General features: G+C 41.7%; 1 protein-coding gene across 5 annotated transcripts in view; it reads right to left on the bottom strand.

Moving 5' to 3' along the window:
- Positions 1-5,873: 5,873 nt before the first annotated feature.
- The window catches only part of KIF26A (kinesin family member 26A), a 96,244-nt gene continuing 83,486 nt past the window's right edge, over positions 5,874-18,631 (bottom strand). For 3 of the 5 annotated variants that reach the window (XM_072930469.1, XM_041716319.2, XM_072930471.1), the window contains 7 exons: positions 18,239-18,398; positions 16,416-16,578; positions 12,475-15,859; positions 8,872-9,062; positions 8,402-8,422; positions 7,831-7,981; positions 5,874-7,340 (listed from right to left, as the gene is read on the bottom strand). In XM_072930469.1, coding sequence (XP_072786570.1) covers positions 7,165-7,340; positions 7,831-7,981; positions 8,402-8,422; positions 8,872-9,062; positions 12,475-15,859; positions 16,416-16,578; positions 18,239-18,398 — 4,247 coding nt within the window. In that variant the 3' untranslated portion in view covers positions 5,874-7,164. The remainder of the gene's footprint in view (positions 7,341-7,830; positions 7,982-8,401; positions 8,423-8,871; positions 9,063-12,474; positions 15,860-16,415; positions 16,579-18,238; positions 18,399-18,631) is intronic. The other 2 variants (XM_072930470.1, XM_041716320.2) reach the window with 1 other exon arrangement.

The raw sequence follows: 18,631 nt of genomic DNA, 5'->3' as shown, positions 1-18,631 counted from the left end.
GCATATCCACACTGTGGAAGGGTTAATTTTACAAAAAAATTCAATCCTATATTTACAATTTACACACCTGAAAAGGGATCTTTAGTTGCTATAGTAAGCTAGTCAGTGTGTTGTCAGTATATTGGAAGACTTTCCTTACCTAGATCTGGATAGATTTCCTAGTTCTTAATTTGGAGGAAACATAAGTGAGACATGTGATTGAAGTTTAATGCTTTAATGCTATTTCAAATCTTGGTTTGTGTTGGGTCACCCATCTATCAAGGACAACCCCATCAAGAAACTTCATTACCATTATACAAGAACTAATATTAGACTGCATTTACAATAGGATTATTAGTAAAGAAGAGCAGAAAGAAAAGGGAGAGAGAGTTTAGATCCTAAAGAGCAGATCAGAGACCAAGTAAAGCATCCAAAGAGGAAACAGCAAGAATTGACAATGTCCTACTGAGCACTTAAAAACTGAGAAAAGGAGAAAACAGGGAAACCTTGTGTTTGCAAAAATGTTTTAGAAAATTTCTAAATTAAAGCTATACATAGGGGGTTTGTGAATGATTTGGTTGGTGGGAGGCTGAGCAGAAATGTGACCAAGGACATAAACAGGGGAGCAACACACTTCACTCCTTATGCTTGCCCAGAATGAGCAGCTTTGCAAAGAAGTGCACAGTCCATGTACTGGATTTTTCTTCCATTATGGATGTATTTGTATACATCATTACATTTTCTTCCTTCTGCTTCTCTCCCCAAAAGCCGAATCAAAGCTGTCCCTCATTTCCTGTTGCATAAATAAGTAACATTATCTTCAGTTTGAAAACTGAGCAATTTGAAAATGGCAGCCCATTGGAGCCTGCCTCTAGGGTTTCAGCTGCCACAGCTGAATGTTTTTCTCTGTATTCAGCAAAGAACATTGGAAGAGACATATTTTTAAGAACTTTTATGAGCTCAATTTGAAGTCAAACACAGTAGTCCACTTTGTCCTTCCCTCTCATTCCCTATTTAGGCTAAAAAAATTGTGTTCGTACAGCATTGAGCCCCATGAGACTGAAGCCTTTAGGTACAAATGTAACTCATTTAAATGGTAATATACAACAAAATGAGTGGCACTCTTCAAAACAAGCAGCATTTGTAAGTGTATCTCTGCCAGGTGCTGACAAATGGAGGGTCATGGTTGCAGGCAAAGGGAAAGGTCTCGGAGAGACAATATTTAAACGTCAGTTTTTCCAGTCAAAGGCCAAACTCTAAAATGTCTGCTTATTTCTCTACTGCCTGTGCCCTGAAGCACTGTGCCTGCCTCCCAGAGAGCAGCACACGAGGACTCCAAAGGTATTTCCTATACAAGGTCAGATCAATTAAAATGTGCTTTAAATAGAGTCGCGTGAGCCATGTGCAGAACTCCACAGCCTGATTAGAGCCCTGACGCACTGAAGGGCAGAGTCTGAGACAATCTGCTGACCTCGGGTAGGAAAGCCAGATAACAAGGAGGCAGAACCTGCTTTTTCCCTGCCCTGGGAATGAAGGCTAATATTACTTTAACACCAGAGATGCCAGGAGTTAACTAGTGACCTGGTTCTTTTCCTACTGAAGTCAACAGTAGAACCCCAAAACCTAGTCTTTCAAAAGTCAGGGCAAGCTCTTTTAGCTGTCCCAGCAAGCCCAAGTAGGAAAGAAGCTGCTGCTGCTGCCGCCATCCTTTTCCAGACCTGATAGGAAGCTCCCAAATAAATGAATACATTAAAGAAATAAATGAAGCAAGACCTTGGCAGAGTGAAGTCGTAATGGTTCATGCCAGGGAGTGGGCTGTCCACTTGGAAGACAAAGTAAACAAAACCTGTCTCAGACAGACCTCCTTAAAAGCAAGATTTGAAAGGTCCTACTCTCCGGTGGGAATATTGATATAAAAGTGCAGCAAGTGAATTATGCTACTGAATAAGTGTTGATGCAATGGAGAGATGGCAGAAATGTTATTTGTCTGCTGTAAGAGCACCTCTTTACTCTCCACCCCACAGTGAGATACAGTCCAGTGATACCTGCCCTTCTGTCTCATGGGGGTCCCAGGAAAATACTAAAACCAGGAATGACCTGTCTCAATCAAAATTCAGAAGCAAAAGACATATAAACAAGGTTAAAGACAGGCTGCTGAGGGAGTGCATCACCTGGAGCCCCCATGTGGGTTGCTCTGAAATATTCCCCTCCCCTTGGCTCCACGCTCCAGCTGTCCCACCCACCCTCTGCTTGTGGGGAGGCTCTTGGGAAGGGAAAAAAGGAGTGAAACCATTGGCTTCCCTGTAAGCTACTCTAAGGTCACCGTCGTGCCAAACACACCCTGTCATCCAGCAGTTCCCCTCAGGTCTGATAATAAATCTCTGAGCATTTACACTGTCAAATAGTATATCTTTTATGTCTTATTCTGTGTATTCCACAAGCATATTTCTGCAAGTCAAATTCTACATGAAGCCGTGAGGTGCTACACACAGGAGCAGCCTGGAAGGCAGTTTCTGCTTTCTAATTTGCACTTGTGATATCATTGCACATCAGTATCTTTCTTTTTTCCTAAATACCACTGATAAATAAAATTATTTTAGCAGGATTTTTCATCTGGTGAAAGTCAGGGTAGCTCCGCTGAACCTCTGCTAAAGGAATTTACACCATCTGAAGCCCTGGAGGAAAAAAAAATATCCAAGTCAATGGGATATAAGCCAAAATTGGAGTGTTTTGTTGGATACAGACCAGATTTACTTGCTTGCTTAAACAGGTGCCTAAGTGCTGTAGTGAAGTGGGTCCCAAATATGAAAGCATTTTTTATTTATGTCCACTTCTGCCAGCCTGGACATCTGATACAGAGGTCATCTTATAGCTAACATTTTTGTCTTAAACCCTGCCTATAGCCATACTATAGAACAGCTGCCTGTGGAGTTATGTTCCATACATAACTTTAAAAATAAAATGCAAGTGACTGGAAAACATGGGTTTATAACTAAGAGAAAGAGAATACAAGGGTACCTCAAAATAGAAATTAATGAAACATTTTCTGCATACTGAGAAAAGAACTCACAATCTTTTATTTCCACTGCATTCTCTTTTAGTTCTGATGTTTCAATCTTGCAGTTACATTGTCCTAGAACTGCCTTAGCTGGAACTGGTTAGACCAGAAGCACTGTATGGGAAAAGGGTTTACACATACATTAAACAAGTTTCTGTCTATAGAGCATTTTATTTCCCTATAGGGAATCTATGTTTGTACTATCTGCAGTTCCAAACACTTGAAGCAATGTCCCCAGCTGAAATCCCATCTCCCAGGAGTAGTTTTATGTATTGAACCATGATCATTGAATGGGAAAAGGCAAAAGTAAGCTTGGAGCCATGTCCAGAACACAAGTTCCTCCTCACTTTTTCCAGTCCCTGGTCACCAGATGAGAGTCCTGCCTTCTCACTTGATTTCTGTTCCAGTCTAGACTTCATCTCCTCCTGAAACAGGCTTGACCATGTGGGGACCTCTCCTCTCCTTGTCCCTCACACACAGGCAAGTTCACCTCTGGCCTCCTCGTCAAACCTTGTGAGATGTGAAGTTTGAGGAAAAGGGAATTTGTGTCCCTGAAATTTAATCTTTAAGCTTTGAATCACCATTGCACTGGTTCCAAAAAACCCAGCAGCTGTCAATACTTTTTTTCCCTGTTGTTGAGAAATAGGTGTGATGTGAGCTGCTTGATAAACTGGGCTATCAAGGGACTGAGAAAGTGTTGCCCCAGCAAAGAGAAGGTGAGGGATTTAATGGGAAGAACTGCAAGCAAAGGAGAAAGAATTCCAGTGTGAACTATCCCTGCCAAAAGCTATTCAGGCAGCTCTCCAAAGCCAGTGGGTTTCTAAAGTTCTATTTGATACTGTAACAAGCTCAACACAATAAAGTGTTTGAGTGTGCAATTTAATGGCTATCTTAAACCATTAAATTTAAATAGACAAGGAATTAAATAAAGCACCCAGTTTAATTTTGAAATTTTTATGTGTAATCTGATGTAATTGTTTGTAAAATAGACTCAAATAATAAACAAAGTATTTATTTGTATAAGTATCAGCTAGTCAGAACTGCAACAGCTAAAACAGTAAGCTAAAAGATTATCTCAGCTCTTGAGATATGAAAGATAATTTACTACCCAAAACTACTTATAAAGAACTCTATTTGCATAGGGAAAACTCTGTATTTCATTCATCAGTGTCTCACCTTATTTTGCATCTCAGACTTGTTTTGTGCCACCAAGCCAGAGGCTAAATGCATGTAATATACAGATTATTGCTATGTTGACAAGCAACTCAGTAGCCCTGAAATATCTCATTTGTTTCTTTGTGGCAAACATAACTATAATTAGAAACGAAGGAGAAAATATCAAAGGATGCAAGTCTGATCAGCAAACACTATATAGGGGAATATTTAAACAAGTTATCAGGTTTATGGAAACTGGGATGGATGATTAGCAGCTTGATTTTTATTTCAGAGGACTGTATTGCCAGGGTGGGGGAGAAACAGTAAAGATATCCAAGGAGAGGATGAGGTGGCTAGCAAATAAATAAAAGAGAAACCCCTTGGGTCCATTCAAGATGGTGTTAGAGGCTACCTTGAGGAAGAGTGTGTGCCCAGCCTTGCTGTGCCCAGTGCTCACAGGTCCCACAGGTCACCTCATCCTGCCACAGCACCCCTGAGATGTGCATCTCCAGAGGACAGGGCAATGGCACCAGTGCAGAACCAAACACCAAGTGCAGAGCTCCTCATTAATACATTCTCTTTTTGCCATCATGTTTGTGGAGGTCTTCCTTTTTGCTAATAAATATTTGTTCCACAGCATGCTGTGGGTTTTTTTATTATTGTTTTTATTTATTTAATCCTCGCTCTGAAAAGCGATTGAATGTATTGAATCACAATGTATTGAATCACTACATGGTCTTGATTCTGTATCTGAAGAACTGTAACTTTCTGCACACAGAAAGTAAATTTAGATGGAATTCACAAGTTAGTAAATATAGCTGGTATTCGAGGGTATCAGCAAAGGGATCCTCCAGAAATTCTAGATGCCATATTCCCTTGCATAAAACCAGACACAGTGCCAAGTATCAGTAAACACGGTGCACCCTTTTCCAGGGATAAATGAGAGGGATAGAGAAGAGCACTCTTTGTAACCCATAAAGTCAAAAAGCTATTTAAGCATCAAACTCTTGCTCTGATTCTCCCACTTCTCCAGCTGCAGAATGAGGAGGAAGGAATTTACCCCACCTCACAGGCTTCTTGTGAGGGTAAGAAAACAGCGCATGGATGCCATGCTGTTAGGAAAGAAAAAGAGGGAGGGGAAAACTCCCCACAGATCTGCCTTTTGGCCAAATGGCTGGAAAACACTGGAGCTGGTGTCACTGGAAGCTCAAGCTTTACATTAACCCTGCCTGAGAAGCTCCAGCCAGCACCAGGAGCTGAGGACCAGGTACAGCTGCTGTCCAGCCAGGGAGCAAACACAGCAGTGTCACAGAGAAATGAATGGAGCAGGTTGTCATGATGGACCTGTGGGCCCAGGGCTTGATTCCACTTCCTACTCTTCTTGTGATTCCAGACCCATTTTTAATTGCTTTTTCTCATCAGGGAAAACAAGTATGTGAGCCACAGGTCTTTGTTCTGTAAACTATCAAGTGCTAAGAGAATACAAGCATTATCACTGCTATTTATTTCACCCTTTGGTGTTTTGTCTCTCTTTCCTGATTGGTTTATGATGACGAATGTCAGAACTCTGTTCCCAATTATACACCTCTTGGGCAAGGAGACAATGCAATGTGACATTTAACACAGAGACCACCCTCCCTCTTCTGAATACTAAAATCACATACACAGCAAAAAGCACTCGTAACAATAGATGTATCTTTTATTCACAGATAAAAACTGAAGCAAGCTGTTATAATACATATTTATACAAAGGATTTGAAAAAACCATAAAAAGGAAGATGATTAGAAAATATGATTCATTATGAAATGTGGTATTACATACACTATTAAACCTTTTCAAAAGTATTTGTTTGGCAACAATTTATCAATAGTTTCCACACTTAAGTGGCCTCCTTCAAAAAAGCACAAATCTCATGCAGCATGTATAAACTTGATCCTGAGGGTTTGCCTTCCTTAGAAAAACTGTAAAAAGATATACTATTTGTCTTCAAAGTTCAAAATGCAAATGCTATATTTATAGTCAAAACTATATAAAAATATGGACCTAACTTAACATTTACAAAAACTTTTTGCTCCTTTTTTTTTGCTTGTTTTATGGTTTTGGTAACATAACTCTCAATTCCTGCAGTCAGAGAGGAAAAAAGAGAACCAAAACCAACCACAGTGCCCTCTGTAGACTTCCTCACATAAAGTTTACGACTCCAAAAAAGACCAGGTCTGTGAAAAGTGAGGTTAGTAACCAAGGAAGTAGGTAAGCAGTTAATATATATCTATATATGTATATATAAAATGGAAAACAAACATTTATTTTGATCTGAAAAAGTAATAATACAAAACCTGAAGGTAAAACAATCATCTCAAAATGCCATAATACTCCTTCTCAATAGATAAATGTTCATAAAAATATCTTGAACCCTAACCAAGAAAACAATTATAATACAATTTTAATTCTGCTACATAAAACAGCTTTTCTATGAAACAAGAAGGCAAGTTCAGGTATGAAAACATAATTTACTTATTGCTTTTGCTACAATGTTGTTTGTTTTTACATATAGTCATAAATACACTATACAGTATAAAATATTTCGTAGGAATACATTTTGTGGTCTGCTTAGGTTTGCTGGCTTTAATTCTAGCACCAAATACAAAAATGAAAATCAAATGAACTTTAAAGGCACTTGCATTTCATGTTTGTTTGTTGTTAACATCAGAGTTTGTACTAAATTTCTTCGCTTCCCTCTGGTAGAAGCAATACTTGATCCTACTTTTACCTTTGTACAGCTCAGGCCACGTTGAGGCACCAAATTATTTATGAACATTCCCATTCCTCAGCTGTTTCTTTCTCTTACAACATTCAGTGTTGCTTTTTAGTCTTCACCTTTCCTCCTTCACTTCCCAGCTACTTTATCCATTTACTTCTTCATGTCGGACGACCCAGCTTCACTTCCCTCAGTCCCTTGAAAAAACTCTCTTCAAACCTCCACCTCCCGCACTCCATCCTGCGCATCGCTTATCCCGATGTCGAAACACGTCACTATCATGATATGTGACTTGCACAGATTTACACACTGCTCCAGTTCTTCTGTCACTTGTTCCAGTGCCTCCAGGTACTCCTGTGACTCCTTATCAAGATCAGGATCCACTTCAACTGTCAGACAAAAAAGCACCAAGTAAGAGAAACAGCTTATCATAAACATTATTCTATCACAAAGCAGCCAACATGGTAGAGTAAAATTTAGTTTCTCTTGAACTAAGACTTTTTTCACCGCTTTGTTCAGCAGATACAAAACTCTACTTGAAGCTCCAGTTGTGCACAACACTCAGTCTGGGAACAAATCTCATGCCTCAATTTCCCAGCTATAACATGGTTATGGAAACAATTTTTTCCTTCTTTGCAAAGAAGAATAATAAAAGACTAATAAAATCACATTTAATATTAATAGCACAATTTTAATGTCCTCTTCTGGTTTGTTTGGATGGGCTTTTTGTTAAAATAGCATATTACAGAAACACAGATTGAGTCACAAGTCAATTCAGCAAAATATCTTAGCAAATGATTAAGTTTTTCAGTGGGACTGCTGACATGCTGAAAAATCTGTTAGAGTCTGATCATACTGCTGTTTTTGCAAAATACTTACAGTCTTCTTTCCACTTATTTGGATCCATCATCAACCTGCATTTTGTCTCTTCCAATTCTTCCTTCAAAAATTCGTGCTTTGCCTTTATTTCTCTGATTCGCTGCTGGCGCCTCTCTAGTATCTTCAGCTTGGTATGGAAATACATCAGACCCTTTTAAGACACAGAAAGACCATTTCATGAATTTTCCTGTTGTGAGCTGGCCTATAACAATCTGACAAAAATTGCTCCCAGCTCACTACTTGTAAGAGTGAGCAGGTGGGTTGTTTTATTTGGTTGTGGGGTTGGTTGGGTTTTTATGGTGGTTTTTATTTTTTTGGGGGGGGGGGGGGTCTTTCTATTTTAAGCTTACATTTATGGATTCTAATCTAGAGGATCTGCAAGCTACATCACTCGAGCATTTGTTGCACTTCTCTGAATTAGCAAGCATCTCTTAATACATTCTGAAATGACTACTGTTTGTAGATAATTTCTTTTTCCAGTGCTGAAAATTATAAACACAGCCTAATGATAATGTCAGAGTTACAGTTAATACTAAAACATGAATTCTTATTTTCTAAAAAGCATTCCTACCTTCTCAACATCCTGGAAAGGCTATTACAAAAGAAAGGGGAAAAAGGCATCAGTAGAACATAGAATTCTGGTCTCTAAAACAGAATTAGCTGAAGTGTTTTCCAATTACAAGTAAGTTAAATTCAGTATATCCCTGGTTTAACAGAATCCTGTCATTTACATAAAGAGTTAATGACCCTATCACTGAGGGAGGCTGCAAGGTTCCACAAGCCAGGCTAGGATTATGAAGTCTTCTCATAATGTATTCATTGGTAACTTCCATTTACACCATCAGTCATGTTAGACACAATTAATTTCAGACAGTAATCATTTTCATTTTCTGTGTTAAGGGTACCCCAACATATGAATTGTAAAATTAATAATTATAGTGCTTTAATTGCACTCAATTTCCTGAACACCATTCTGGCATTCAAGCAAGGACTTTGTATATTGTAATTTAAGTTGTCTACAATTGTAAAATATGTGCTGACCTCAGTTTCCTCTTGTCTGTGTCGCTGTAATCGTTCCACATCATCAATCTCATAAACTTTAATTTCAAATGGCTCTTTCAAAGTGCCTGGCAAAGGTGGTAGATCAACCCATTGGCCAGTGACACTGGGTTTTCTTCCCAAGGAGGCAGCATCTGGCAATGGTGCAGGAATCAGTCTGCGACGCTGGAGACCTAAAACAAAAACAAACATTCCTCAGGATCTAAGAGACTAACACACTGCAGAACATACTGCACTGAATTAAAGAAAGATCTAGGTTCTCCGTATACTTAGGAAGAAATGCTTTTCTTGATCTTCTCCTTTTAGTAAAATACCCTCAGGCTGCTAATTGAGGTACTGCCTTGACAAAGTAGGTTTCATTTGGTTCCCAGATGGAGGCAACAGCAGTTCCTCTCCCAGAGCAGATGTCTGAACATCAGTTCTTTATTCTCTCCTAGCAGAAATATTTTGCCTGGACTGATTTTTCTTTGGTGGACTAAAATGTTTCTTATTACCTTGCAAAGACACTGAGATAGTGAATAATCTAAAAGTAATACTGATAATGACTTACTTATCTGGAAATCTTCTGCTCCCCCAGTTAAAGCCAAGTAAGGCTAAGATCCCTGTCACTGCAAAGCTCAAACAGTTCCCTCCAGAACTACTAACTGCTATTTTAGGGTGCTAAATACCAGCCATTTTCAGTGATTTTGTGGGATTGAGAGGCATTCAGAAGGCATCAACGAAGCTGCAACCTGAACACTTCTAATGTTGAGACATCTCTACACCTTTGCACCATCACCCAGAAGCTCAATGCATGACAAAACTCAACAATTCTGGGAGCCTTCAATAGAATGCTCCCAGATTTTCCAAGAAAATCATACTGCTCCACTATGCTTCTGCTAGGGTTCAAGTTTCATGAAGCAGAGACTGACTTGTATCCTTCAGAAATGCAAGAGTTGGCACTCTGGTGCCCAGAAGGTTTTTTGTGATTATTAAGTCTCTTGCCATTCACTGAAAATCTGACCTTACAGTACATGTCTCAAGCATGAGTAAATGCATAGAGCTGGTCAAGCAACATTAACAAGCCTGCAGCCCAATCCTTAAGAAGAGAAGGGCTGAAGGCCACCAGAAACAAGCTGAAATGACACAAGGTAGCACTAAGTCTAAGCTGGCTTTAGGTGACTGGTGACAATAAATTTAGCACTTAATTGCCTCTTTTTATTAAAAACTAACTCGGAGGTGAAGAATGTTGTTTCTTCTGCTCTTACAAAAGGGAGCACATCAAACAGACAAGGCAGCTCTGCTCAAAGGACAATGCTGCCAAAATAACTTCTGGGCTGAGACCTCTACAGGAGGGGTAAGCACAAGTTAAGGCTGTAAGATAAGCCTCAGATAAGCCCTGTCATGAACTCCAACATGAAATGAAGACAAAACCCCAGCAGGCACCCCCAAAGCAACACACCTCCAGTGATACCCCAAAAGTTACCTGCTTTACATATTCTTAAGAAAAACATCTCTCATTCTTAATTGCATCCTTGCTGATTTCTAAGTAACAAGAACAAAACGGGGATGTCTTCAAAAGGGGAAGGCTCGATTCTACTTCTACAAAACCATTCCCACAACCCAAATCCATTCAAGCCTGAAACACCACTAAGTTCCTGCTGGATGAAGCCACACACTGTAACCCTGACCCTGTAACTGCTGACAGGAGATCCCTCTGAGGAGGACATCAAACAGATATGGTCAAACATATGCAATAAGCACACGAACTTCATTTCTCCAAGAAATGGGAACCAAACATCATTTGTCCAAGAATGAAGTTACAGGATAAGGGTACAGGTTTATAGTGACATACATGGGAGTAAGATGTGTCCTTAAATCCAGAAACTCCAACATAGTCTGGTGTTACATAAACTATTCAAAGAATATCTAATAATGTGCAAAGATTACAATTACTTTAGAACAGTAACAGAACTGAACCAAACATTTCTCATAAGAAATATTTGTTGCACTTCCTGGTAAACCGCATTTCATGCATAAAACCCATTATTTTCTCAAAGTCTACAGCACTCCAAAAAAGTAATACATAATTTACAGATATAGAGCAATTACAACTGGAAAAAGAAATAGTTTGTCATTTTTAAAGGCCGTATAAGTATTTCCTGGGGCAAAAACAAATACAAATCCATCAGTGGGTAATGCCTTCTCAATATGTGTGCTACTTATACAGCTGTTGATATTGATTTGTGGGAAAGGTTTAAGAGGCAGATATGCTATGGAAAGAGAAGAGCAGCAAATATTACACTAAGTTTCCAAAATGATTGATCTCTTGCTGAAGCAACTCAGTTTCCTTAACCAGAAAGCCCCATGAGATCAACTTCATTCATTTGGTTTTACTGCCAGAACTGAACATCGTGGGTATCTACAGGGATTGCAGTAATTGCCACTTTCCAACCAGAAGTTCAGACCCAGCACATTGCTGATAATAGTTCCTACTGTATTTCCAACAGTCAGTATACCCAGACTGCTGAAGGACGCTGCAGGTCATGATCTACATGGCACTGGTTGCCATTGGCTCTTTACAATACCACAGTATCTCAACCTAGATCTGAGAAATTGTCACTGTAACATCTACCATATGAGCCAGATTTTGAAGCTGACTACAAATACACTTGGACTGCAGATGCACTTACATGAGCACCAGCAGTGAGAGCAGTAAGAAAAGGCACCAGAGGGAAGAAAAGGGGACCTGGCCACCATACACCCACTTTTTCTTGGCCTGGTCAGACACACTGAGCCAGAGTTGTCTCTTCCAAGCAACTCTCCCAGTCAGTTTCCTACTGCATATACTATTCACACACACAGAATTTCTTAATTTAAATACTATTAGAGTGCAATACAATAATGTTGTGACTAGCTAGCAGCATTAACCTAGGAGTCACTGCATCTTACACACACACCCTACTGCTCTAAGCCTTACCTTTGGGTAATCTAACACACATTTAGCAATTCTCATTAATTCACAAACACTCTTCTCCCCTCCTAGCCTTTCCTTTGTTTCTAAACTATAGTAGCAGCAGGTCTCTCTGGCATTCCCTCACAGACACCCAGCAGCAGAGCTCCTCCTCTCCTCACTCCCCTTCTCTCACCAGTCTTCCAGGATCACTCACTCAGAACTCACAAAAACTCATCAGCATTCAGCCAGCACCTCAGTTTTCCCAACCCACCCATAACACCCTCCTATTTGGGCCACCTTGGTCCTGGCCCTGCTGAGGGAGGAAGGAATGTCCCCCAGCTGCCAGCAGCCACCTGCTGCCTCCTCCCTCGCAGGAAGGCTGCCGGCACCCCAGGGCACCCACACCTCTCCTGCCCTCTCCACCACAGCACCTGTGTCACACCTGCAGCTTTGAAGTAAAATAAATGACAAGTAGCTGCTGTCACAGCAATACACATGCACACACAAGTGTGTGCAGTCAGTCCACCTCCCTGCTTTGAGCTCCCTCCAAGCCTCCTCTCCTTCATGCCAGAGATGCCACAAACGCCTCCATCCTCAGGATGAAGTGGGGCACCAGCGAACACCCGGCCACCTGCCCCTTCATGTCTTACCTGTTGACCGTTTCTTGGGGGATTTCAGGCTCCTCATGCGACCCGGTGACGACATCCCGCTCTCGCTCATGGAGTCGTGTGCTGAGGAGGCACTGCCGGTGGCCTCGCTGTCCCGAATCATGCTCTCATAGCCACTGCTGCCGCCACTGTGGTAGAACAGGGCCGTCCTGCCCATGGCTGGCGGCAGCTCCCCGCTCAGGACGCTGCTGTTGTCACTGCCGTGCCCGCTGCTGTAGCGCTGCGGCCGCCGCGGCGCCGTAATCTTGCTGTAGGGAGACGGCAGCACCGGCATCTGTGACTTCTCGTCGCTGAGGTTGATGCCACTGTCATTGCCACTGTCAGAGTCAGTGGAGCCTCGGAAGTGTCCCGCCTTGGCAGAGCTGCCCGACACCAGCTCGTTCACGCGGCTGTTGGCTGCCCTCATGGCCTGCTTGGTGCCCATGATGGTCCCGCGGCCGGGTTTGCCGCTGACCGGCTGCACAGAACGGGGGGCTGCCTTCCCACCAGGGGCCATGCCAGAGCCCTTCCCTGCAGGCTGTGCCAGGGACTTCACAGAGGAGCTGAGAGACTTTGACCCACTGGCAGAGAGGCCCCGGGTTTTATTCCCATTGGCTTGCACCTTCTGGTTAGCTGTGGGTTTTGCCTGGTTGTTTTTACCAGGTGCAGGGGCGGTGAAGGGCAGTGGTAAACCCATACTGGAAGCAACAGGAGGGACCCCCAGCCTGGGGACAGAGCGTCCTGCCCGGCTGCTGCCAGTGCTCCCACTGTCCCTCACCACGCTTGCTTTGGATCCAACTGATGTCAGGCTGTCACACCTCTCCAGAGACATGTGGCTCCCATATCGGTGAACAGTTTCACTCTTTGACGCCTTCACCTTCAAGCTGGATGTCATCTTGGGCAAAGAGTGGTCACCCTTCAAGTTCATTTTGCAGCTGGCACTTTCACTAAAGTAAGAGCCAGCTTTCATCCGCAAATCAGCTTCGTCTTCAGCCTTTGGTGTGGCAGCTCTGCCAAAGTCCAGGCTAGAAGCTTTCCCCCCACCATTACCCAGACCAACAGGTTTCTGCTCCAGGCTCGATTTGCGCACAGGAGGTGTTGGAGGTGTCGGCCCACCTGGTCTGGGCAACATGGTTGATTTCTGTGGTGTGTTCTTCTTTCCCAGGGACGATTTTAAGCTGCCAGTGGCCAAGGGAACATCTGAATTCCCTCGGGTCACACACTCTGGCAAAGTACTGTTAGCGTGTGACACTGGCATCACTCCCAGTGTGGTGGCTCCTCTCTTCAGCTGCGGCATCTTCATCACAATTTCTGACTTCTTGGCAGCTCCACTGGAGGATTTGCAGGCCATTTCACAACCATCCACAACCCTCTGCGAACAGGCAAGCATAGTCTGTGACTTTGTTGGCTTGGATGCTGTGCCAAAACCCTGGGCAGCTTTTTCTGGCTGCTTCTCAGTACCAAACGTGTGAGGTTTTGGAGACAGCAGCGACTCTGCAGGTTTTGCTTCCAAGTGATAATCAGTGCGTAACAGCCAAGGATCTTCAAATATACCATGTGGATTCTGCAGCTCTTTATAGCTGAGGACAGTATTATTGTGGATTGGAGAAGAGGTAGTTTTTGTTTTCCTAGGAAGACTAGAATGTATTGTTTCTATCACAGGCGCATCACGAGAATTACTAAATTTAATTTTTACTGGCTGATCAGTGACACAAAAAGCACTTTTCATCTGAGATGCTTTGGTAGTTTCAGAGGTTTGAGGGCTTTTACTGATGCCTGAGGAAAGCTTGCTGGAACTCAGGCTCTCACTCTCCAGCTCAGAGAAGCAAAATCCACTGTCATTCAGAGCACTTTTCAAGGGGACACATAAATGGGATGAGTCCAAGTTGAAGGGTTCCTCGGACTTATTACAGTTGTAAGATGACTGTGCGATAAAACTGTCACTAGACTGGGCTCCATCACTTTCAATTGTACAAATGCTGACTTCACTGAGCCATGAACTGATGGAGGAACGTCTGCTGCTGGTAAAGGGATCCTTAGCAAAGGGCACAACAATATCAATATTTACACCAGTAGAAGTCTCCTGTGAGGTATAAGCATCAAACTCATCATTTATGCTGCTGATAATACTGACCGGCCTCGAACCCGATGCAAGGGCCTGAAGGGAGCAATCACTGTTAAAGCTAATGATACTGGAAGGTCTCCCATTATCCATAATTCCACTAATAGAGAGCTCTTCCACCACTGTGAAAACAAGCTCATCCTCTCCATTCAGCTCAACAGGCTGCTGCAAAGTCACTGTTGTGGTCAGTATATCCCGATCAAAACACTTCCCTCTGAATGCTGACCTGAAGCTGTGTACCTCTATGGCACCTGACTGACTCTGGGTGTTGCTACCAACAAGGAATGTGCTTCCTAAAGGGTTTTGCTCAGGTTTGTTTCCCATCTGTTTGCTCATTCCCACAGGAGGAGTCCGAACTGCATTGCTACTGTCCAGCTCCAAATTCTCAGCTTTGGAGCTTGGGGAGTGTTCTCTCTGCTGTGGAGGGGGAGGCGCTGGGCTTGGCAAGGGTCTCTTCATGTACAAGGACTTTTCCTTGGTGACACATTCAGCTGTGGCCTTATTCTGCTCTGGATTCCTCAAAGGGCTACACCTTGAAGTCTGCAGGGAATCAGTGATTGTCTCTTTCTCCCCCTCTAGGACAGAGTCTATTATTTTGTTGTCAGCTCTGCTCTGCAGCTTGGAAAGCTCTGCTTTCAAGTGAGGTGCGCTATTTTCTTGACAGTTGCCATTGCCACCCCTTGGTGCAACAGCCTGGAAAGGAAGGTTATATCCCTTTTTGGGAGATACAGTTTCTTGCGGAATCGGTTTCTTAAATCCTCCAGAAGGAGAGGATATTTTTTCCTTTATTGACTTAGACTGTGCATTTTCTGTATTTCCAGGAACAGAACTACAATTAGACCCAACAGAGATTTCTCCACAAGCAAATTTCATGGGTTCCTCACTTCCATCAATGCACTCTAACCTTTCCTGCAGTTCAGCAAAAGTGTTGCATTTGAAATGGTCCTTGTCAGAACTCCTACTAATAGCAGAATTGTCTTTATTTCTCTTCTTATTTAGGGATGGGATAATGGGAACAAACTCTGGTGGCCCTTCGTTATCCGTCAGTTCCCTGTCGGACAAAGCTGCACCATTGGGACCAACATAGATGACAGTATCACAAGACTGTTCACTGCTGGAGGAATAATCAGGATCACTGGATATATTCAGGACAGGAAGGTCAGGGTCAAGGGCAACAGTTCGTGGGTGGAATGGTCGCAAATGGGGCGGTCTCCGGACATGTCCTTCCTCACACGAACTCTCTCCTCCAGAGGAGCTGGATGCATACTGCAAATGACAAGCAACAGTAAATTTACTAGTATCAATTGATAAATAAGTATATACATGTACAGAAACTGATTAAAAGGTCAGGTTGCAACATAATCTGTGCTTTGTGTATACTATCATAACTACATCTAGTGGGAAAATATTAGAGGGAGGGGTAAATTAAAATAATATGCTACACAGATTTTAGTGTATTACTAATAATATAAAAATCACACCTTTTCAGATAATTTCCATTAAATATTATGTGTTGTCTTTCTCCTCAATAGTTTCCTGTTCCTCCTCTATTGATTTTTAATTAATATTGACAGAAGCTTTTGAGATAGTTCCACATGTAAGCAAAGAAAGAATATGTGTTTGAAACAAAAAGAAGGGAATTTCAGGATTAAGGATTGGGGGCAGGATGATGGCTCAGTGCCAAGTCATTTGTCAGTTCCTCTCCTGAGATTTTATGTATTTTGTATTACTTCCTACCATTGAGAAATCTCATGTTCCCCTACTGAGAGGTTAGGAAAACTCATTTTCAAATTAATTAATTTCTGCTAGTTTGTGAACCAACCTTGGATTTCTTCTTTCTCATGCGGTGTATTCGCGATGCAAGCTGAACAGTTGTGAGAGTCTCTGCATAATTGGCTGGGGAGTCAGAAATGTGTGCAATCATAGTAGTCCTGCAGTTGATGTTCCCAAGTGATTCCCTCAACAACATTGTCAACTTGTTGTCCCTGTGCAAAAAAAAAATTATAACACCAGGATTATTTAAAGAAACCACCACCTTTTCTTTTGCAGAATTTTACACCACAAGCTGTGCTTTCAGTCTCATGCAAGCATGGTACATGTAGATAAGAAATATGCTCCTGTTATTGATCACACTTAAAACGTGTCTAAATGTACACATAAAAAGGTACCAATATTTTAAATTATCTGCCTGTGTATTTACAGTATAGTAAGTCATTCTGTTGCTTAGAAAATTGTAAACCAATTGACTGATAACTAGTTTTCTCAGGGTTAGGTCATACTACCCAAAAGAGCTCATGAGTGCTGTATTTTCAGCTGAACAGACTTAGTACCTGGGTAGTTACACTCTGTGAGCTCTATGCAAACACTTTTAACAATAATAAATAAAATAAGTCAACGGAAATGGTAAGAAATCTCTAAACAGATGCTAGATATCAGAAATACAAGTGTCCCCCCAACTAATCTACTTTCCATCCTGCCACCTGTGGTCTGCTCTGACATAGCAAAAGGGAAGCAGAACTTATCTCTGAAGGCTTTCCTGGTGATGTGAAGCCTCCACTGTGGATAGTAAAGCTGACAAGACAAGTGATATTTTGTCCTCCACTGGTCTCCAAGACATCTTTCCCCGTGGCTCCTTGGAGTGGGAAGCTCCCTTCTCCCTGAGCAAATCCAGCCTGAGGGAACTCCTGTCATGTCTGGCCACCAAACCACAGTAGGTGACCAAGTCGAGGATCTGCCCTTCCCTATTCTAACCCATCCATCCTCTACTCCATATACAGACCTAGCAAGTACCCTGAGGAAAATATCTCTCTGCCTAATGCAGAAAGAAAAAAAACACCTGTTTGAGATGCATCACTAGATAAATATGTGAAATGACATGATTGATAATGCATTATAACTTTGTGCTGTTGTTAAGACAAGCAGCAATTAAATTTAAGGACTGAAGGCCAAGTTCTGGTAAGTGTGCTTACAATGTGTCTGTTGTCTTTAAGCTGGGCTCCCCACAGGTGTGTTTGACACAAAATTGTTGACACAGACACTCCACAAAGGAACACACCTAGACATTCACTTCTGCTAAACTAAAGTGCAAAATGGTGGTCTTTTTTTTTTAATTTTAAAGATGTATCATGGAGAAAGACACACAGGAATAACTTTTGAGGACCATAGTTGATCAATACTCAATTATTTTCTAAAATTTCAGTACAATTTTTACATTTTCAAAAGTAAGAGAAAATCCTATGACATTTGTGTTCAGTTATTCACTAAGTCCAGCTGGCTGAGATCAGCCAGAAATTCCAAAAACAGGAAACAAAGAGAGAGAAGGAAGGAAAACATCTTAGCCATTTTTCCCTTTCAACACTCTCCAACACTTCACCCAAATTCAGTACTAACCAATATACCATTTTTGGCCATCTAACTAAGAATTTCACATTACTTGAACATTTGAAAACCTGTGTATATGATAGTATGGACAAGTAGATGAACAGATATGTGTACCTGTAGGAGTGACCTTAAAAGAAGACAGATTCCTCTCTGACAGCATTTCTTTTAACTTCATATTATGTGAACACCAAATTGCTGATGCAATCCATTTCTCAGGTAACACCAGCCACAAATTTAAGATAATGCAGACTAGAATTCACTTACTTATATGGCACATGCTTAGCACCATTAATTAAGGCCAAAATTACGTTGCCCAGGGCAGAGAGAGACAGACACAGAGAGCCTCCTCCATCTCGGCTCTTGCTCAGCACTTTTTCACAGCTCCCTAGATCAATGAGATGCAAACGACTGCGTCCTCCAGACACTAAAACAAAAAGGGGGAAAACAGTTGTACATCACGTTCTTGTATGGACTCAAGCCAAACTTGGTATTCAGAAGGCATTCAAATGAGGAGAATAATGAATGCAGAATGAGATAATGACCACATTAATATTTAATTGTAAGGAAACTAGGCATTAGTCACAGCTACAAAAGTTAAAGGTGACTCAACTGGCTTGAGAGACCATTTTTAAATTAATTGCAAATTATTATTAAAAC

The sequence above is a fragment of the Taeniopygia guttata genome, chromosome 5, assembly GCF_048771995.1.
Source record: "Taeniopygia guttata chromosome 5, bTaeGut7.mat, whole genome shotgun sequence".
Lineage (NCBI taxonomy): Eukaryota > Metazoa > Chordata > Aves > Passeriformes > Estrildidae > Taeniopygia > Taeniopygia guttata.
This window is presented reverse-complemented; position numbering and strand designations above follow the sequence as displayed.